The sequence below is a fragment of the Oncorhynchus mykiss genome, chromosome 8, assembly GCF_057628025.1.
Source record: "Oncorhynchus mykiss isolate SJ-2025 chromosome 8, ASM5762802v1, whole genome shotgun sequence".
Classification (NCBI taxonomy): Eukaryota; Metazoa; Chordata; class Actinopteri; order Salmoniformes; family Salmonidae; genus Oncorhynchus; species Oncorhynchus mykiss.
The window spans coordinates 62346480-62369936 of NC_143029.1; the positions used below are offsets into that span (position 1 = coordinate 62346480).

The 23457-nt window shown below is 40.5% G+C and overlaps 1 protein-coding gene and 1 long non-coding RNA gene across 4 annotated transcripts in view; both read left to right on the top strand.

The window, feature by feature from the left end:
- Positions 1-3890: 3890 nt before the first annotated feature.
- LOC149982051 (uncharacterized) lies at positions 3891-6262 on the top strand. Its single transcript, XR_016482745.1, has 2 exons — positions 3891-4023; positions 6024-6262. It is a non-coding gene; the product is annotated as an uncharacterized LOC149982051 (long non-coding RNA).
- A 13231-nt stretch (positions 6263-19493) lies between these two features.
- The window catches only part of esyt2a (extended synaptotagmin 2a), a 60437-nt gene continuing 56473 nt past the window's right edge, over positions 19494-23457 (top strand). Inside the window, exons 1-2 of one of the 3 annotated variants that reach the window (XM_021613179.3) lie at positions 19494-19689; positions 19986-20418. In XM_021613179.3, coding sequence (XP_021468854.3) covers positions 19993-20418 — 426 coding nt within the window. In that variant the 5' untranslated portion in view covers positions 19494-19689; positions 19986-19992. Of the gene's footprint in view, positions 19874-19985; positions 20419-23457 lie in introns of all 3 variants that reach the window. The other 2 variants (XM_021613180.3, XM_021613181.3) reach the window with 2 other exon arrangements.

Consider the following 23457-nt stretch of genomic DNA (forward strand, 5'->3'; position numbering starts at 1 on the left):
TCCCTCATGTGGTACCCTTCCTGCAGGCTCATCCTGACATGACCTTCCAGCATAACAATGCTCGTTCTGTGCATGATTTCCTACAAGACAGGAATGTCAGTGATCTGCCATGGCAAGCAAAGAGCCCAGATCTCAATCCCATTGAGCACGTTTGGGACCTGTTGGATCGGAGGCTGGGGGCTAGGGCCATTCCCCCAAGAAATGTCCGGGAACTTGCAGGTACCTTGGTGGAAGAGTGGGGTAACATCTCACAGCAAGAACTGGCAAGTCTGGTGCAGTCCATGAGGAGGAGATGCACTGCAGTACTTAATGCAGCTGGTGGCCACACCAGATACTCACTGTTACTTTTGATTTTGACCCCCCCTCCCCCCTTTGATCAGGGACACATTATTCAATTTATGTTAGTCACATGTCTGTGGAATTTGTTCAGTTTATGTCTCAGTTGTTGAATCTTGTTATGTTCATACAAATACTTCCACATGCTAAGTTTGCTGAAAATAAGCGCAGTTGACAGTGAGAGGACATTTCTTTTTTTGCTGAGTTCATGTTCCTCAGCTTTTGCTTCTCAGGATGAAGGCATTCAAATATCGAAACAATATTGCTCCTCTCCTTTTGGTATTGTTTCACATGTGTTGTTCAGCTGGATCAGCATGCCTGCCCACCAAGACAAAACAACACCAGGGTTGCATTTAAAATCAGAGAAATACAGCACAGGATGCAATGATTAGCTATACTGTAGTGTGGGCGAGGAGTAACACGTACTAACCAACTATGCACCCATGTGACTACACAGTGCAGACCCTAATAAGCCCCAGTAATGTATGCTGTGAGGGAATGTCTGAATCCTAAATAGCACCCTATTTCCTATATAGTGCACTACTGTTAGGGCTCTGTTCAAAATTAGTGCACTCTGTAGGAAATAGGGTGCCATTTGGGACACAACCAATGTCCTACTAGAATATTTCTTATGTAATGCTGAGTTCAATTACTTCAACCTCAGGGAAGAAGACTGTTCTCCTCCATTATCTAAAATATTTTCTGTGTCCCCTTGTCATAATGAAAGCCCTAGACTTGACTTGAGCAAGATGCTCTCTAAGCAGCCTCCAAGTTGGTTCCAGATGAGTGAATGGTCAACCAGTGTGTGTGTTTGTCCCTTCCCTTTAATTTCTTTTGAGTCATTTTCCCCTGTGGCTGAGCCGGAGAAAGGATGAGTCCCATCAGGTCTGCTTGTGATGAATAGGGAACATGTTCTCTGTTCACATAGGATGCGTCCCAAATGGCTCCCTATTCCCAATATAGTGCACTACTTCTTAACAGAACCCTATGGGGGGGGGGGGGGGGGGGTAATCTGCCATTTGTGACACAGCCACAGTTTTTGAGATAACTGAGAGGTCAGAGGCCAATGGATAGTTCAAGAAAATCTGTAAAGTCATCTTTACGAAACGTACTTTGATTCTGTTAATGGGGCTTTAAAAAAGTATTCAAACTTTAGTGAAGCCTATACAGTATGTGTAAAATAAAAAAGATGAAAACATACTGTAAGCGAACATCTCAATGTGTGATTCAACAGTAACATCGGTCAATCTTGGCAACCTTCTGTCGGTAAAGGACCGGGAACCTTCAAACTATACTGTTTGATGACAGGCAAATCTCTGTTATCAAACATCCTACACTAACGGTGAGAACTGAAGAGCCGGAAAGAATGAGTTAACAACTTTGTTCAAACTGATTAAGCGTAATATGAGATTGACAGTTAACCATGATTGTTGGAAAAACAATATAGAATGAATCAAATGCCATTTGATTTAGATTCCATTCGATACACAGGTCAATTTGATCTGATTCTGTTTCCACCTTGCTTGAGAGGCTTTGCTGGGAGGACGCCTATCCGATTTTCACAGTAATACATTGACTTAATTGCGCTTGCTATGAATAAAAAGTGGGACAACTGGCAATTTCCTAAAATGTGGTGGGGATGTGTCCCCTTACCTAATTGCTATACTCATACAAATACATAGAAACTTGTAACTCCACAGTTCTACTGATCCTTAGTCATATGAACTGTGAACTAAAGACATACCAGAAACATGACTTTCTGAGAAAAATATACTGTAGCAGAATAAGTTTCAAATGAGCATTAATGTAGAGTGCATGATCTATGTCATTGAAAGTGCGAAGGGTCAATAGAAACATTCTCTATGTGTCTGTGACCAGCCCATGGCCATTGATTGCCCCATTGGACTGGCCCCTACAGTCACTGTCACCCACATAGTTTGCATTCCAAATGGCACCTGATATAGTGCACTATTTAGGGAATAGATAGTGTCATTTGGGATTCACACATACAGTAGCAGAACACAGGGAGGGACAGATCACAGGGCTGCTTCACCCCTCGATGACCTCTGGAATGGAATGACATGACACGGTGAACATGTCTATTCTTTATGTGTAAGTTATGTCTTTCCCTCAAGTATTGCCGTGGGTTGTGGGTAGGTCAGTTGCTCAATTTCCTCTAGGAATATTTTTATAGTCAGAAGTATGTTCTATATGTGTACAATAGCAATTAGTCTGGCCAATCAACTAAACATATTAGCATTAAATGTGTAAGCTTGCACAAGCAGGTCACGGCTTCCAGTATATTGTAAGCACCTTTACACCTTCAAATCAAATCAAATCAAATCAAATTTTATTTGTCACATACACATGGTTAGCAGATGTTAATGCGAGTGTAGCGAAATGCTTGTGCTTCTAGTTCCGACAATGCAGTAATAACCAACAAGTAATCTAACTAACAATTCCAAAACTACTGTCTTGTACACAGTGTAAGGGGATAAAGAATATGTACATAAGGATATATGAATGAGTGATGGTACAGAGCAGCATAGGCAAGATACAGTAGATGGTATCGAGTACAGTATGTACAAATGAGATGAGTATGTAAACAAAGTGGCATAGTTTAAAGTGGCTAGTGATACATGTATTACATAAGGATACAGTCGATGATATAGAGTACAGTATATACGTATGCATATGAGATGAATAATGTAGGGTAAGTAACATTATATAAGGTAGCATTGTTTAAAGTGGCTAGTGATATATTTACATCATTTCCCATCAATTCCCATTATTAAAGTGGCTGGAGTTGAGTCAGTGTCAGTGTGTTGGCAGCAGCCACTCAATGTTAGTGGTGGCTGTTTAACAGTCTGATGGCCTTGAGATAGAAGCTGTTTTTCAGTCTCTCGGTCCCAGCTTTGATGCACCTGTACTGACCTCGCCTTCTGGATGATAGCGGGGTGAACAGGCAGTGGCTCGGGTGGTTGATGTCCTTGTTGACCTATGGAATAGAATCAGTATATAGAATAACTTTATTTTGCCTGAGGGAACATTATATGTTTGCATTTGCATTTGAGTCATTTGGCAGACACTCTTATCCAGAGTGACATACAGTTAACTAGGTACAACAGCCACAGTCACAGTAATTACAACCGTCCTCAATAAAACAGCTAGCAGAAAAGTCAGTGCTTGCAAGACAAGACAAGTGCAAGAAAGCCATATACCAAATATATACTGTGCACGTTGAACAACTCTTTATTATGTATAGAGAAGAATAACATAATTTCCCTGGAAGGAACCTCACTCGAATATAATCAGTGCACTGTACATGGTGAAGAACTCTTCGTTTCTTATAGACTACAATAACTCGTGTTTGTATCTAGTCCATTTGGTTCTGGAGGCCGAGCCCAAGATTAATGTGTAACTAACCCAACGTAGCCAGCCGTTAAAAGAAACGCCTGAAACTAGATCGCCGGCATTCTGGTCTTGACAATAATTTTTAAAAAGCTGTCGGGGGAGGTTCTCTTCTGTACTATTAAACCAATCCAGTAAATGTGGAGGAGGAGTTAAGATGGAGTGTTGTCTTGTTAACGTCCAAAGCGGTAGTCGCTTCACCTTCTCTCTCTTCCATTTGCTCTGAAAACTGGAACTTCTGGTTGTTGGCAACTCCACTAAGGCTCCTTCCCTCAGGTATTGTTATAGGTTGTGGGTAGCTCAGTTGATATTGAGAAAAACTCCTGCTGATATTGAGAAAATTGTATTGAGAAAACTATCCTTCATCATGCAAGTCATTCACGTCACGTTTTCAATCTCTTATTTGCAACACTTATGTAAAACGGCCCATATATTGTATCATCAAAGAGAAAGTCATGTTAACATAGTTGGCACACCACGAGAAAGCAATGCTCGGCGGGAGGCAGTATTAAGTAGTACACTAATGGAAACCCACAGCTCTACTTTTAATTGAGTACTTTATTCAAAAAAAAAAACACTTTACACATATAACTTATTCGCTCTGAATTTGCTAATGATGTTTTTCTCCACAATTGACTGGGTTGAATAGCATATCACCATGTAACGTGTAAGCTTGCATAGACCTAGCTGCATGACACTTAAAGGTTCAATGCAGTCATTTTTTATCTCAATATCAAATCATTTCTGGGTAGTAATTACAGTAAGCACCTTAATGTGATTGTTTTAAATTATAATTGTCAAAATAAAACAAAAATAGCTTCTTAGCAAAGAGCAATTTCTCAAGGAAGAATTTTGCTAGGACTGTCTGGGAGTGGTCTGAGTAGGGAATGGGAAAAGGGACAGCTTTGGAACTCGCTTTCTTATTGGTCTATTAGGATATTATGTAACTAGTTTCCATGTAGAGTTTTCAACACAACGTCAGCGTATACATAGTTCTGATGATCATTAGATTGATGCAACAACCTGTTAGCCAGGTTAAGTCATTTTATTTTGGTTGACGTTTTACCTCAATTTCAATCTTTACAGCGTTGGTTGAAATGAGATGAAACCAGTACTGATTGATGACTTTTAGCAAATTCAAATATGTGTTTCCCAACGTAGATTCCACATGACATTAGGGTGACCAATGACTTTGAAACAACGTTGATTCGACTAGTGTGTACCCAGTGGGGTGGCTCAAACAGGAAATTAATTGAACATAAATTAAATAAAATGGTTCTGCATTGGACATGATGACAAAAAATAAAGGATCTATTCACAGCCAATGTCATGCTTTGTGGGGGAATTTTTGGTTTCTCAAAATGTCATATTTTAGTAATAGAATAACAAGACATTTTCCATTCAACCAGAAAATCTGCCAAAATGCACTTCAATTAAATTGTAATGTGTTTCACAAACAGCAACAAAGGACTAAACTACAAAAGCATGACATCATTGCCCCTTTGTCGGAAACATGCTTTTCTCAGAACATGAGAAAGTTCCGGAACAAAAGCAAGTTCCATTAACCTAATGATGATCGGTCACCACTCTGACATAAACAAACCACTAAGGGGTATAACAGTGATATAAAAGGACATGCACATGGGTCACAGTCACAATACACATAACAACAATTCTGGACTGCAATTCCACTTTTCTTTTAGATGGCATCTGAAAACAACCTGGTTGAGCACATTGAATCACTAAAACATTGGGGGAAATTACTTTAGGACACAATGAACATTACCAGTAATGTCTGTGGCCAGAAACATGGACATGTATGCACATTGTGTGCTTGTCACATCATGTAGCATGACAGTGAGGGATGTGACACATTAGGAAGAGCTACACTGTAACTGTTTACATGTTGTTCTATCATGTATTAATGAATAAATGGAGTGTGTCCTTTTGCGTTTTTTCCCCCAAACTAGGCCATTCTTTGCTGTGAAAAGACAATATTAACTAATGAGAGTGCTTTCCTTTGCATGTATACTGTTCACTGCACAAATACATTGTTGCCAATGTTACGGAAGTGTACATTCTAGAGTCTAAGATAACAATTTAATACCAACTTATTTTAAGCCCAACTGGTGCAACTCTTGATGACTCTGACGTTAGAAACAGATTGTACTTACAGTGCCTTCAGAAAATATTCACACCCCTTGTCTTTTCAACATTTTGTTGTGTTACAGCCTGAATAAAATTGATTAAGTGTATATATTTTTTGTCACACCCAGTCACTACAAAGATACAGACGTCCTTCCTAACTCAGATGCCGGAGAGGAAGGAAACTGCTCAGGGACTTCCCCATGAGGCCAATGGTGACTTTAAAACAATTACAGAGTTTAATGACTGTGATAGGAGAAAACTGAGAATGGATCAACAACATTGTACTTACTCCACAATACTAACATACTGTAATTGACAGAGTGAAAAGAAGGAAACCTGTAACAGAATAAAAATATTCCAAAACATGCATCCTGTTTCCAACAGGGCACTAAATTAATACCGCAAAAAATGTGGCAAAGCAATGAACTTTTTTGTCTTGAATACAAAGTGTTATGTTTGGGGCAAATCCATTACAACACATTACTGAGTCCCACTCTCCATATTTTCAAGCATAGTGGTGGCTGCATCATGTTATGGGTATGTTTATAATCATTAAGAACTGGGGAGTTTTTCAAGATAAAAAATAAATGGAATGGAGCTAAGCACAGGCAAAATCCTAGAGGAAAATCTGGTTTGGTCTGCTTTCCACCAGACACTGGGAGATTAATTCACCTTTCAGCAGGACAATAACCTTCAACACAAGGCCAAATCTACACTGGAGTTGAGTGGTTGAGTTACAGTAGTTATTTAAATCTGCTTGAAAAACTCTGGCAAGATCTGAAAAGCTTGAAGAATTTTGAAAATAATAATGGGAAAATGTTGCACAATCCAGGTGTCGAAAGCTCTTAGGGACTTACCCAGAAAGACTCACATCCGTAATCGCTGCCAAAGATGAGTCTAACATGTATTGACTCAGGTGGTTGAATAGTTTTCCAAAAATATATCTATTATTGTTTTATTTTTCATAATTTGTGTTGACAAATGTTAGAAATGTTCTTCCACTTTGACATGACAAAGTATTTTAATTCCACTTCTTAACTTAGAAAATGTTTTAAAAAATCAAGGGCTGTGAATAATTTCTCAAGGCACTGTATACTTGTCATTATTGTTGGCTAAGCTATGGCCATATTACAGAATTTGAAAAGTGTCAAAAACGTTTTGCCAAAACAGTTTGGACTGGGACCAAAATGAAAACTGAGACATCTTCCAGTTTATGATCAAATTAGATCCCAACACTTGGTTGGATATCACAGGGGAGGAGCACTTTGAGAGACTGTATAGACGTTCCCTATAGACTCTTCAACAGTTAGAGAGGCTCCTGGTTACTGTGATAGAGAACTCTGTGATTCAGCCAGGGCCCTTTAGCTCTAGAAATTTGAATCTCATACGCAGCAGGGGACCTGCTATGAGTAATATTGCTGATCACAGATGGCAGCAGGGGGGAAAGCACCAGCAAGAAGTGGAATGGGTCATCCAGCTCACTATTTCAGCATTAGACTGTTTCATGACTGTTTTTTATAGCATATTATTTGGATAGTCCATCTGTAGATGCTATCTATATATATATATATATATATATATATATATATATATATATATATATAGAGAGAGAGAGAGAGAGAGAGAGAGAGAGAGAGAGAGAGAGAGAGAGAGAGAGAGTGAGTTAAAGTCGGCAGTTTACATACACTTATGTTGGAGTCATTAAAACTTGTTTTTCAACCACTCCACAAATTTCTTGTTAACAAACTATAGTTGTGGCAAGTCGGTTAGGACATCTACTTTGTGCATGACACAAGTCATTTTCCAACAATTGTTTACAGACAGATTATTTCACTTATAATTCACTGTATCACAATTCCAGTGGGTCAGAAGTTTACATACACTATGTTGAATGTGCCTTTAAACAGCTTGGAAAATTCCAGAAAATGATGTCATGGCTTTAGAAGCTTCTGATAGGCTAATTGACATACTTTTAGTCAATTGGAGGTGTACCTGTAGATGTATTTCAAGACCTACCTTCAAACTCAGTGCCACTTTGCTTGACATCATGGGAAAATCAAAAGAAATCAATCAAGACCTAAAAAAAACAATTGTAGACCTCCACATGTCTGGTTCATGGGGGACCACGCAGCCGTCATACCGCTCAGGAAGGAGACGCGTTCTGTCTCCTAGAGATGAACCTATTTTGGTGCGAAAAGTGCAAATCAATCCCAGAACAACAGCAAAGGACCTTGTGAAGATGCTGGAGGGAACAGGTACAAAAGTATCTATATCCACAGTAAAACAAGACCTATATCGACATAACCTGAAAACCACTCAGTAAGAAAGAAGTCACTGCTCCAAAACCGCCATAAAAAAGCCAGACAATGGTTTGCAACTGCACATGGGGACAAAGATCATACTTTTTTGGAGAAATATCATCTGGTCTGATGAAACAAAAATAAAACTGTTGGCCATAATGACTATCGTTATGTTTGGAGGAAAAAGGGGGAGGCTTGCAAGCCGAAGAACACCATCCCAACCGTGAAGCACAGGGGTGACAGCATCATGTTGTGGGGGTGCTTTGCTGCAGGAGGTACTGGTGCACTTCACAAAATAGATGTCGGAAGTTTCAAGTCTCAAGACATCAGTCAGGAAGTTAAAGCCTGGTCACAAATAGGTCTTCCAAATGGACAATGACCCCAAGCATTTGTTGTGGCAGAATGGCTTAAGGACAACAAAATCCTGACCTCAATCCTATAGAAAATGTGTGGGCAGAACTGAAAAAGCATGTGCGAGCAAGGACGCCTACAAACCTGACTCAGTTACACCAGCTCTGTCAGGAGGAATGGGCCAAAATTCACCCAACTTATTGTGGGAAGCTTGTGGAAGGCTACCTGAAACGTTTGACCAAAGTTAAACAATTTAACATTGAGTGCATGTAAACGTCTGACCCACTGGGAATGTTATAAAGAAATCAAAGCTGAAATAAATCATTCTCTCTACTATTATTCTGACATTTCACATTCTTAAAATAAAGTGGTGATCCTAACTGAACTGAGACAGGGAATTTGTACTTTCGCTAAGGTGTATGTAAACTTCCGAGTTCAACTGTTGCATTTTCCACATTTCATTATGTTACAGCCGTATTCTACAATGGATTAAATTCAGTGTTTTACTCATCAATCTACACACAATACCCCATAATGACAAAGTGAAAACAGGTTTTTAGAATTAATCAGACACTTTGCTATGAGACTCGAAGTTGAGCTCAGGTACATCCTGATTCCATTGATCATCCTTGAGATGTTTCTACAACTTGATTGGAGTCCACCTGCTGTTACTTTGGAAAGGCCTGTCTATATAAGGTCCAACAGTTAACAGTGCATGTCAGAGCAAAAACCAAGCCATGAGGTTGAAGGAATTGTCTGTAGAGCGCCGAGACAGGATTGTGTCGAGGCACAGATCTTGGGAAGGGCATCAAAACATTTCTGCAGCATTGAAGGTCTGCAAGAACACAGTGGCCTCCATCATTCTAAAAATTATATACACTACCGTTGAGGACTTGTGAGGCGTCTGTTTCTCAAACTAGACACTCTAATGTACTTGTCCTCTTGCTCAGTTGTGCACCAGGGCCTCCCACTCCCCTTTCTATTCTGCTTAAAGTACGTTTGCACTGTTCTGATCGTCAGTTTCTTGACAATTTCTCGCATGGAATAGCATTAATTTCTCAGAACAAGAATAGGCTAATGAGTTTCAGAAGAAAGCTCTTTGTTTCTGGCCATTTTAAGCCTGTAATCGAACCCACAAATGTTGATGCTCCAGATACTCAACTAGTCTAAAAAAGGCTAGTTTTATTGCTTCTTTAATCAGCTGTGCTAACATACTTGCAAAAGGGTTTTCTAATGATAAATTAGCCTTTAAAATTGATAAACTTGGATTAGCTAACACAACGTGCCATTGGGACACGAGTAATGGTTGCTGATAATGGACCTCTGTACGCCTATGTAGATATTCCATAAAAAATCTGCCGTTTCCAGCTTCATCAAATCAAATCCAATTTATTTATATAGCCCTTCTTACATCAGCTGATATTTCAAAGTGTTGTACAGAAACCCAGCCTAAAACCCCAAACAGCAAGCAATGCAGGTGTAGAAGCACGGTGGCTCGGAAAAACTTTCTAGAAAGGCCAAAACCTAGGAAGAAACCTAGAGAGGAACCAGGCTATGAGGGGTGGCCAGTCCTCTTCTGGCTGTGCCGGGTGGAGATTATAACAGAACATGGCCAATATGTTCAAATGTTCATAAATGACCAGCATGGTCAAATAATAATAATCACAGTAGTTGTCGAGGGTGCAGCAAGTCAGCACCTCAGGAGTAAATGTCAGTTGGCTTTTCATAGCTGATCATGAAGAGTATCTCTACCGCTCCTGCTGTCTCTAGAGAGTTGAAAACAGCAGGTCTGGGACAGGTAGCACGTCCGGTGAACAGGTCAGGGTTCCATAGCCGCAGGCAGAACAGTTGAAATTGGAGCAGCAGCACGGCCAGGTGGACTGGGGACAGCAAGGAGTCATCATGCCAGGTAGACCTGAGGCTTGGTCCTAGGACTCAGGTCCTCCGAGAGAGAGAAAGAAATAGAGAATTAGAGAGAGCATACTTAAAAATCACACAGGACACCGGATAAGACAGGAGAAGCACTCCAGATATAACAAACTGACCCTAGCCCCCCGACACATAAACTACTGCAGCAGACAGGGCCAAAAGGATGTAACCCAACCCACTTTGCCAAAGCACAGCTCCCACACCACTAGAGGGATATCTTCAACCACCAACTTACCATCCTGAGACAAGTCCAGAGCTTTTCCGTTCACCTTCACACTCCTGGGCCAGACTACACTCTATCATATGACCCACTGAAGAGATGAGTCTTCAGTAAAGACTTAAAGGTTGAGACCGAGACTGCGTCTCTCACATGGGTAGGCAGACCATTCCATAAAAACGGAGCTCTATAGGAGAAAGCCCTTCCTCCAGCTGTTTGCTTAGAAATTCTAGGAACAATTAGGAGGCCTGCGTCTTGTAACTGTAGCGTACGTGTAGGTATGTACGGCAGGACCAAATCGGAAAGATAGGTAGGAGCAAGCCCATGTAATGCTTTGTAGGTTAGCAGTAAAACCTTGAAAACAGCCCTTGCCTTAACAGGAATCTAGTGTAGGGAGGCTAGCACTGGAGTAATATGATCAAATTCTTTTTGGTTATAGTCAGGATTCTATCAGCCGTATTTCGCACTAACTTTATTTAGTGCTTTATCCGGGTAGCCGGAAAGTAGAGCATTGCAGTAGTCTCTAAAATGACGTTGGAGTTGGCTTATAGTAGAGGAATGAACATTACATTTTCTGGCAACAGCTCTGGTGGACATTCCGGCAGTCAACATACGAATTGCACTCTCCATAAAACTGGAGACATTTGTGGTATTGTGTTGTTTGACAAAACTGCACATTTTAGAGTGGCCTTTTATTGCCCCCAGCACAAGGTGCACCTGTGTTATGATCATGCTGTTTACTTCATGATATGCCACACCTGTCAGGTGGATGGACCAGCAGATGCATAAATAAAAGAGAGAGAGAGAGAGAGAAAGAGAGAAAAAGAGAGCAGCATTTATGTAATTTGGACCTCTAGGTGTGCAGTAGTAGGTCCAAATCCCTCTACTGAATTTCATGTCAGATAAAGAGCGGAGAGTGCTCTCCTCCTCTCAATCATCTCCCAGGGTGCCATAGTGAGCTGAGCCTTTCCAGCCAGCGCTCTGCAGGAGTGAAGCACTGATGATAGCAGGGTGGAAACCAACCTTAAAGGCACATTCGTTTTTCAGCCAAACGGCAGCCCCGCCACTTTGCTTTTGCTACTGTATAAAGCTGAGGATTGAGGCTGGAGAAAGATAACAACTCTCAAATGTATAGATATAGATATGTATGCAAGGACTGACAGCCCAAGACACCATTATGGTTTTAAAGTGTCAGAGTTTCATATTTCTAAGTTATACTAGTTACAAATCAACCTTAAATTTTGGCATTATGATGCCATAAACAAGGGACATTTTAAGTTATATTCTTCAATAATCAATAGGTATATCAAGAATTGGTTCCCAGATCACATATTTCACTTTTACGACTCATACTGTCCATTACGAGACCCCACGAGTAGGGCCCTGTGTTTTGGTTAATCATGTCACATGACCTGGATTTCAACCTTTATTTTAAGCCTTTTCCAGAAATTAGAATTAGACCAAAAATGAAAGCAATTGTCTGAGGATGGTGCTGAAATGGGACAGTTTGATGAAAAGGCTTTAAATTCAGGTCATGTCACATGATTAACCAAAACAAAGGGCCCTATCTATGAGGTCTGAATACTCATCATGCCACTCTGGATTCCCGACAAGCTTCCCACTGGGCACAAACTGGTTGAATCAACGTTGTTTCAACGTCATTTGTCAACCTATTGTGATGTGGAATCTACATGGCAAATACATTGGACTTGAAAAAAGTAATCGATCAACTGTCAACTGTTGTTTTGAGGGTTGAAATTTCAACCACAGAATTGTCATCATGGTAATCAAATTTCAACATAGAAAAACCTTGTATAAAATATGTTGAATTAGTACCTTTAAAACAACATCAGATCTTCAACGTTATATCCACTATCAGAAAAAAACAATGGGCTGGGCAGCACCTCCTACTAGATAATTGATTTATCTACAGCTACCCTTTAGTCTTCTAACCAGGGTTTAACCAAGTCAAGCCCTGGTTAGCTATGATATTTGTCACTGACTATTCCCATTGTGCTATCTTGAGAATGATTGTTGAGAGATCTACACTCAATGATGCTACTTAGGCCTAAATAGCATTTGCAAAGTCATCAACAGCTATTGTTTCAATTCAACCCAGAATTCAACTAAAATTAAACCAGTGGAGGCTGCTGAGGAGAAGACAGTTCATAATAATGGCTGGAATTTAGTGTAATGGCTGGAATGGTATCAAACACGTGTTTGATACCACTCCATTCCAGACATTATTATCAGCCATCCTCCCCTCAGCAGCCCCCATTGAAATAGACAACACGATAAGCCTAGGGTTTCAAGCTCTGGTTGATTTCAAATGTAATGATATTTAGTGATTTTGAATTGTGCTTGGTTGTCAATGCAACCAAATATCAACATTTGAAGATGTTTATTCTGCTTGGATAGTTAAAGAACAGGACTAAATCAAATCCAACTTTATTTAAAGTGCATTTCAAGTTTAATTTAATTTAGTCCTATTATTTAACTTAGATGTTTGGTTGAGATGGAGACATGACTCCAATATATGAATTATTAATTTGAAGAAAAACTGGAATTAAATGTACGTTTTGCTTACATACATTTTCCCTGACACCCAAAAGTACTCATTACATTTCAAATGCTCAGACAGGACAGCAATATGGTTCAATTCCTCCACCTTGTCTTCCCTACTGCCTCTGATCTGGAGGACTCATTAAACACAAATACTGCATTTGTAAATTATGTCTGAGTGTTGGAGTGTGCCCCTGGCTGTCTGTAATTTTAAAAACAAGAAAATCGTGCCGTCTGGTTAGCTTAATATAAGGAATTTCGTGTATAGCATTTATTTGTACTTTTACTCAAGTATGACAATTGAGTAATTTTTCCACCATTGTACTTAAATACATATAAAAACAGATAATTTAAGACTTTTACTCAAGTAGAATTCTACTGGCTGACTTTCACTTTTACTTGAGTAATTTTATATTAAGGTATCTTTATTTTTAATCAATTGACTACTTTTTCCACCACTGCACATTTTGAGGTTACTGTAACAAGATAGCATGCATAGGTTGTCTCAGGTATGTGGAGATCTTGACAATTGCTGTAATAATCTGTGCAGAATCTGGAATGGCTTAGATCACTTCACCATGTCATTTTAATGTAACTTCAACTGCTATCCAGGCTATTTGGTTCTCTATTTGGTTCTACAATGATAACACATTGGAAATGTCATTTTTGGCTGTCTTTTTGAGTGGCTGTTTGAATCTCATTGATCGTCTCAACCAAATATTACAGAATTACCCATCTTGAAATTACGTGGTGTGCCCAGTGGGTTCCCACTAACCATCATTGTGCATGCAGTATGCAAGACTAGCTCTCTAATGTTGATTTTTACGCTGGCATGTGTGCTTTTATAGAGATGAATACATAATTGTGGTGGAAATACTGATAAATGAATATAGAAGGGAGATGAGCCTGTTTTAGTCACGCGTCTGTGTAGAATAACCAAGGTTCAGTTATAGGTATTTATATTGTACTATTCCTCCTTATGTTACACATATATACAATTAGTAAAGTCATACAGTACATCAGGGTTTTACATTTTTACCCTAAGAGGTCTGGAGCCTGCTGGTTTTCAGTTCTACCTGATAGTTAACTGCAATCAGTCCTTGATTAGAGGGGAACAATTAAAAAACACAGTGGAACTGGCTTCGTGGTACAGAGTTGAGTTTGAGGGCTGTAGATGATCAGTGTATATTCCATACAGAGACAACTATTTGGTCATCAAAAATAGAATGATAAAGTACAACAGAGTAATGCATTCATTCACTTATCAAGGTTCAATCAAATGTATGAGTAGATGGAAGGTATGTATGAATCCTGTCCTTTAGAAAACTGTCCTTTCTTTATTCAGCTTGAAAATCTCTCCCATGTTGACAAAAAAGTGATGTGCTTTCTAATATGAGATTAGAATGGAAATGTCTAGCATGTCTTTCACTGTCATGCGGTGTCTCCATAGAATTCAATGCCTTCGGAAAGTATTCAGGCCCCTTGACTTTTTCCAAGTTTGTTAGGTTACAGCCTTATTCCAAAATTGATTAAATTGTTATTTCCCCCCTCATCAATCTACACATAATGACAAAGCAAAAACAGTAAATAAATACATATACCATTTACATAAATATTCAAACCCTTTACTCTGTACTTTGTTTGAAGTACCTTTGGCCTCGAGTCTTCTTGGCTATGACGCTACAAGCTTGGCACACCTGTAATTTGGGAGTTTCTCCCATTCTTCTCTGCAGATCTTCTCAAGCTCTGTCAGGTTCGATGGGGAGCTTCACCTCACAGCTATTTTCAGGTCTCTCCAAAGATGTTTGATCAGGTTCAAGTCCGGGCTCTGGCTGGGCCACTCAAGGACATTCACAGACTTGTCACGAAGCCAATCCTGCGTTGTCTTGGCAGTGTGCTTAGGGTCGTTGTCCCGTTGGAAGGTGAACCTTTGCCGCAGTCTAAGGTCCTGAGTGCTCTGGAGCAGGTTTTCATCAAGGATCTCTCTGTATTTTGCTCCGTTCATCCATCCCTCGATCCTGACTAGTCTCCCAGTCCCTGCTGGGATGGCACCAGGTTTCCTCCAGACGTGACGTTTGGTATTCAGGCCAAAGAGTTCAATCTTAGTTTCATCAGACTATAGCATTTTGTTTCTCATGGTCTGAGAGTCCTTTAGGTGCCTTTTGGCAAACTCCAAGCAGGCTGTTTTTTATTTAAATTTTATTTAACCTTTACGTATTTAACTAGGCAAGTCAGTTAAGAACAAATTCTTATTTTATCATGACAGCCTACCCAGGGCCAAACCATCCCCTAACCCGGACGACGCTGGGCCAATTGTGCGCCGCCCTATGGGACTCCCGATCACGGCCGGTTGTGATACAGCTTGGGATTGAACCAGGGTCTGTAGCAACGCCTCTACCACAGTGCCTTACTTCGGAGCCTGTCATGTGCCTTTTACTAAGGAGTGGCTTCCGTCTGGCCACTCTACCATAAAAGCCTGACTGGTGTAGTGTTGCAGACATGGTTGTCCTTCTGGAAGGTTCTCCCATCGCCATAGAGGAACTATGAAGCTCTGCCAGAGTGAACAGCAGGTTCTTGGTCACCTCCTTGACCAAGGCCCTTCTCCCACGATTGCTCAGTTTGGCCGGGCGGCCAGCTCTAGGAAGTCTTGGTGGTTCCAAACCTCTTCCATTTAAAAATGATGGCCACTGTGTCCTTGGGGACCTTCAATGCCGCAGACATTTTTTGGTACCCTTCCCCAGATCTGTGCCTCGACACAATCCTGTCTCGGAGCTCTACGGACAATTCCTTCGACCTCAGGGCTTGTTTTTTGCTCTGACTTGCACTGTGAACTGTGGGACCTTATATAGACAGGTGTGTGTCTTTCCAAATCATGTCCAATCAATTGAATTTAACCCAGGTGGTTTCCAATCAAGTTGCAGAAACATCTCAAGGATGATCAGTGGAAACATGGGCTCAATTTCTAGTCTCATAGCAAAGGTCTGAATAATTATGCAATTAAGGTATTTCTGTTTTTAAGGTTTTATACATTTGCTAACATTATGGGGTATTGTATGTAGAGTGATGAGTATGTTTTATTTATTTAATCCATTTTAGAATAAGGCTGTAACGTAAAAAAAATGTGGAAACAGTCAAGGGGTCTGAATACTTTCTGAATGGGCCGTAGATACATATCTCTATGTGACTGTCATTGTTACGGTAGTTGAAGATTATTCATTTTCCAATGATTTTCAACACTTTTACTCATTCAATGTTAATGATTAAGATATTGCACAAAAGGCAGAACATCCACAGTAATTTCAGCGATTAGGGAATTCATTTATTTTTTATTGAACTGGCAACTTTTTGCGAGATGCTCAGGATTATTTCTACACCCATCCACAGCATCATGTTCTCATGGGCATTGTGCTTTGAACTAGCACAGAACACATTCATCAATTGTAATGTGAGAAACCAAACTACCTAGGCCTAATTGTCTACTCGTCATCGACTGCATGATAAACAGACGTGAAGGGTCTAATGGTGTCCTATTGCATTGAATAACATCGTTATTTTCTTTCATAATGAATGGGTCCTTCATCCCACAGGCAATCTACTGTAGTAACACACAAATACACACACATACACTCTGCCGTCTAAATGCAAATTTACTATTCCATTTCTGGCAACAATCCTCATGAAATTTTGCCAAACAGAGTCCCCCCCCCCCTCCCCACACACACACACACACACACTACTAGACAATCCCTGCACCCTCTCTGAACTCAAATTCAACCAGGCAGGGCCCTTTGAACTGCCCAGAGAGATCAGTGATGAACACAGTCATTTTTCCTCTGAACAGGACGTTTTACCAGGAAACCCTCAATGAATAGGAAAGAACCAATAGAGATCCTATAATTCTGTGAAAGAACCCCCACTAACTGTACAGGCAGGCAGATGGAATCTTACTTCTCATCTCCAGCTATGCTTGGCTGCTACCCTCATGGGCTGCATCTTTTGTCACATTATTGTTTTGAGCGTTCTTTAGGCGACTGAGCGAACATGTTAATGTTTCATCCAGCATGTGTACCTTTCTCGAGGATGGATGGGGGAAGACCTTGTACATCCACTGCAAAGTCCATTCCAGGCATTTCTTGAACACATCTGTTAATGCCATACCATTAGAATTAATTAATTATATTTCTATGCCATGCCCTTCTGTTGAATGTGTTCATGCATCAGAGTATGAGATGGTATCAGATGATATGAATGTCAGCAGGGATACAGGGATGCATACTTAAGCAATAAGGCACAAGGGGGTGTGGTATATGGCTAATATACCACGGCTAAGGGCTGTTCTTAGCACGACGCAATGCGGAGTGCCTGGATACAGCCCTTAGCTGTGGTATAATGGCCATATACATATATTTATATATATAATGGCCATATACCACAGTCAATCATCATTCAGGGCTCGAACCGCCCAGTTTATAAAATACTTTGTTTGAGTTGCGATGACAAGTGTACATCTCCAGCTACATTGACAATACAGGGAAGCTGATCGAGTATAGCTCTAGACCTACTGAATAGAGCCCTCTAGTGACAATAGTTTGTTTCAGTGGTGTTTGTATATACCCCACTGCATCAGTCATATGATGCATTGTCACCTAGAGGGCTCTATTGAGAATGTCTAGACTAGAGCAATACTCTATCAGCTTTGGCTAATGTAGCTGGAGATGTACACTTGTCATCTCAACATTCGTAGCCTATCAGATTGTTTGACATCTTGTTTCAAAGCGGTTTTCTGTCATACTCTACACTTCAGGGAATGTCAACTCCTGTTAGCTTTTTGTAATAACATCCTCTCTGAACTGATAGCCCATTCAAAATATCATATAGGGCATAAGAAATGGCCTGTTATAAAACCACATAGATAGCGATAGTTTCCCAGGGTTGCTATATTGTAGCCTGTATCATTGATTCATATCATTCTAATCATTCCATTGGGCTTATACCTTGGTAATGAATGATCTATTCCAACTACTATTATCCACGCCACGTTCCTACTGGGATTTGGCAAATTCAAGAGTGCCTAGTTATAGGCTATAGGTAGGCTACAGTACATTATCAAGTCTTTATTGACATCTAGTGGACAAAATACCTTAGTACATTATGTTTTGAGCATGGTGGGACAGATCACAGGTTCTCTAATCTATCCCTTTTGTGATAGAAAATACATCAGGGACCCCCTCATAATCAGAACACAACTGGAGTTAGATTTTTAAAAAAATAGCATACAAGGAGATTTACTATGACTTCGGCAGTGAATGACCGGACGAACCAAGTCTCTGATTACTGCATTGTAGGAAAAGAGCTTTTAACAAAGCCATTTCTCTGTACTTGTGCACATGACAATAACACTTGAAACTTGAAACTTCTGGTCCTGGTAAGGCCTGCCTATTGGCATCGGAGAGAACTCCATATTTTGTCATGGGGCAGTAATCTTTTTTGCTGTTGTTGCAGTTTTAAAGCTAATATCCTGCAATTCTACAAATGTTTCCATGAGGCAGAGAGAAAACTTTTACGTTTTAAATCTTCAATTACAGTGCATTTATGTATTCAGACCTTTTGCTATGTAACTCTAAATTGTTCTCAGGGGCATCCTGTTTCCATTACTCATCCTTGATTGCAGTCCACCTGTGGTAAATTCAATTTCAACATGATTTGGAAAGGCACAGGGGTCTGAATACTTTCCGAATGCACTGTGTGTGTGTGTGTGTGTGTGTGTGTGTGTGTGTGTGTGTGTGTGTGTGTGTGTGTGTGTGTGTGTGTGTGTGTGTGTGTGTGTGTGTGTGTGTGTGTATAATTGGTGGAGTACTGTGGATACCAATATCTCTGGTAGCCTCGCAGGCCCATCTTGCCCAGGGTTAAGAACATAAATTGTAGATTCATAATATTACATTGTATTATATTACAACACGGATACCTCGGCAAAAAAAATATATTGAGATCTGACCGCAAACCTCCTGCAGTAAACCTCATCGGACCCCCTTTGAGAACCCCTGTGATAGATGACATGTACAATAAACAGTAAAAAAAAAAATAATACTCTGATATTAGACTATTTTTTGTTGTTGTTGATTATTAGACTATTCGATCAATATTTATGGTTTAAAGTTCACGTATCCACGAGATGGCGCTTGGAAATCCCTTTTCAAAAATCCCTCCCTGAGTTTGACCTATCTTGACAATGATAATTTCCTGTTAGAAAAATGAGAAAGGGGCTGAGCCAGAGGGCTGAACCATGATACTGTTTTGTGTGCGTGTAGAGGCGAAACATTCTGAAGCGGGATCTAGTGAAGGGATTATTACTGTGTTACGTTGGAAGGACGTCATGCAGTGTACGGGACTGGTACATCCAATTTAAATAATTACGGATGTCGAATTGGGAAACGGGTGAGGAAAAATATCTGTAATATAACCGAAAACGAATAACGAAAGTGTGCTGTCATTTTGGTTTATTTGCAGCTCATTGGCCACTGAGCAGGTTGACCAACTCAGGTGAGCCCTTTGCTCCGAACTATGATTCAATCAATCGAAATCTTTCCTCGGCGGCTGTGGTTGCAACATTTTGACAGTGGTAACATTGCAACGTTTCTCAGTGTGTTTGTATTACATTGTAGAAGATACGTTGTGTTTGTAAGTGTGAAATGTTTGTCTGTCGCTTATTCTCTTCTCTCTATTCTGTGTAGAGTGGAAATGAGAAGAGCGGTGGCGGCAAAGAGTGGAGCTCAAGGAAAGGAGCATGGAAAGACAACTTCCACAGGACCAACAACGGCCAGGGAAAATGGACCGAGTTTACCAACAACACCGATATCTCCAGTCAGCCCCACGACACCAATAATAGCCCCGGTGGATCTGAAAGATGAGCCACAGTCTCCCGTCACAGATGCCACTCAGATGTTGATAAAATGTGCCAAGTCCTTCATCGTTATTTTCCCCATTTATGTGTTGGGATATTTTGATTTCAGTTTCAGTTGGGTTTTAGTAGGGCTTACCATCTTTTTCTGGTGGAGAAGACATCAAGGCCACAAAAACAACAGACTGACCCGTTCCCTGGCATTCTTGGAGCATGAAGATAAAACTGTCAAACAAAGTTTGGCGACCTCTGAGTTGCCACCATGGGTAAGAATGACATTATTTTGTTTTATTGAGTTTAACATTTTAACGGTTCTAACACGCCTACCTTGTTCCTGGTCAGTTGTAACATATGATTAGTGTTATGAATGTTATTTTCCCCTCAGCTCAACTGTCAGTTAAATAATCAGTTGCACAGTATTTTTTTAGTGTTGATAGGATAAGGTGATACAAAGGTTCTGAGTGGGGAGTCATCGGCAATGTAACCTATAATTTTGTTCGGTAATGAGCTAATTTGAAAGTTGTGAAAATGGTGGTGTTTGATGCAAGAAACCACTTTACAAAATAGAATGCATTATTATTATTCCCATACCATTATTACAGAAAATCGGACAAATTATGCTACACTCTGCCTATTGGCTATTTAGGCTTGAATAAACTCTCAAAATACACCGCTGCCCCTTTTAAGACAAAAAAAGCTGATTACCTGACTTGCTTTTCAAAGATGTCTAGCAATGTACACGTTTTGTGCTCTTGTAGGAAGCAATCACTACCCTATTGCTGACTACAAATGATCTATAACTGGGCTAATAACTCACTAACTAGTAAAGGATATTAACAAAATGTGCACATGTGGCTACATGCAGCTTTCTCTTACTCAAGACCACAGCTGTAAACACAGTCCATTTCAGAGTAAATGGCACAGATCCATATATGGCTATGGTCTATTTGCATATAGGCCTACTGCAGCTCTTTTTAAAATGTATTTAATTTATTTCACCTATATTTTTTATTGTATTTGTATTTCACCTTTATTTAACCAGGTAGGCAAGTTGAGAACAAGTTCTCATTTACAATTGCGACCTGGCCAAGATAAAGCAAAGCAGTTCGACACATACAACAACACAGAGTTACACATGGAGTAAAACAAACATACAGTCAATAATACAATAGAAAAATAAGTCTATATACAATGTGAGCAAGTGAGGTGAGATAAGGGAGGTAAAGGCAAAAAAAAAAAAGGCCACGGTGGCAAAGTAAATACAATATAGCAAGTAAAACACTGCAATGGTAGATTTGCAGTGGAAGAATGTGCAAGGTAGAGATATAAATAATGGGGTGCAAAGAAGCTAAATAAATACATACAGTAGGGGGAGAGGTAGTTGTTTGGGCTAAATTATAGATGGGCTATGTACAGGTGCAGTAATCTGTGAGCTGCTCTGACAGCTGGTGCTTAAAGCTAGTGAGGGAGATAAGTGTTTCCAGTCTCAGAGATTTTTGTAGTTCGTTCCAGTCATTGGCAGCAGAGAACTGGAAGGAGAGGCGGCCAACGGAAGAATTGGTTTTGGGGGTGACCAGAGAGATATACCTGCTGTAGCGCGTGCTACAGGTGGGTGCTGCTATGGTGAACAGCGAGCCGAGATAAGGGGGGATTTACCTAGCAGGGTCTTGTAGATGTCCTGGAGCCAGTGGGTATGGCGACAAGTATGACGCGAGGGCCAGCCAACGAGAGCGTACAGGTCGCAGTGGTGGATAGTATATCGGGCTTTGGTGACAAAACGGATGGCACTGTGATAGACTGCATCCAATTTATTGAGTATGGTATTGGAGGCTATTTTGTAAATGACATCGCTAAAGTCGAGGATCGGTAGGATGGTCAGTTTTACAAGGGTATGTTTGGCAGCATGAGTGAAGGATGCTTTGTTGCGAAATAGGAAGCCAATTCTAGATTTAACTTTGGATTGGAGATGTTTGATGTGAGCCTGGAAGGAGAGTTTACAGTCTAACCAGACACCTAGGTATTTGTAGTTGTCCACATATTCTAAGTCAGAACCGTCAAGAGTAGTGATGCTAGTCGAGCGGGCGGGTGCGGGCAGCGAACGTTTGAAATGCATGCATTTAGTTTTACTAGCGTTTAAGAGCAGTTGGAGGCCACGGAAAAAGTGTTGTATGGTTTGTTAACACAGTGATTGTTTATGCCATAAGGGTCTGTGAAGAGGAAGGGCTGAGTCTTGCTTCTCAATGCAATAGAATCCTACTCCAATGTGTTCTGTCTACAACAAATTCTCTTGCATATTTCGTTTTGTTATGTTGCATTAAAAGTGGTTAATATTTTGTTGTTTCGATCAACAGTAAATGGAAACGTTGATGGTGATAACTAACAGGGGGAAATCCAGACAGTTGAGTGAAGTTCAATCTCATGGTTATCTCCTTGGGCTGATATTTCTTCTGCGCAGCAGTCCTGGTGCTACCGCACTGATGCAGTTTAGAGGGAACATTGATCATCAGTCACCACCAGTCTCAGCTCACCTAACGCAAACTACTGCTTATCACTGAGGACTGGTCAAGTCCACTAAGGAGACAAGTGCCCAGTAACCAATGGTATTATTTTAGGCCCAGCTCTGTTGACATGATGTAATGATGACTGGAGACAGAGGTTACGTCCCAAATGGCAACCTATTGCCTATGTATTGTGCTACTTTTGATCAGAGCACTATGGGCCCTGGTGTGCCATTTGGTACGCATCCCAGAGTATCCCTCCATTACATGATTTACGACTTCACACAGGCTCACAACAAATTAAGACCTAATCCTTGGTCTTTGGGTGAGGGCTTTCGATTATTCTGTTTGGGTGTGATGTACTCGCCCTTTTGGCTGCAGGGGTCGAGGCTGTTGGGTCTGTTGTTTACTAGATGTCCATCTATGTCTTTCCAATTTTCACTTTTCTATTTCTACCCTGAATGCTTGTTGTGGACAGACCTGAGGTTTCCTCCTTGAGATAGTGTTTTGGTGGAGGGTGTAGTCCTGTCACAGGTCTACATACTTGGCTGTTACACTGTTGGGTGCAGTCTGTTGGGTTTTGTGTAGGGCTGTCAAACAATTAACATAATTAAGATGCAAGTAACATGACTAGCTAGCTAAAGAATGTTGTTAGTTATCAAACCAGAAAATAGCAGCTTGAGAGTTTTTTAAAACAGCCTGCGACATGCGCATGAATCTGCAGCAGAAACCCCCCCCCCCAGTAATATTGGGCACAATTTGGGCTATAGGCACATGGTCATCGACTGTTAACTGGGTTCCGTGTTG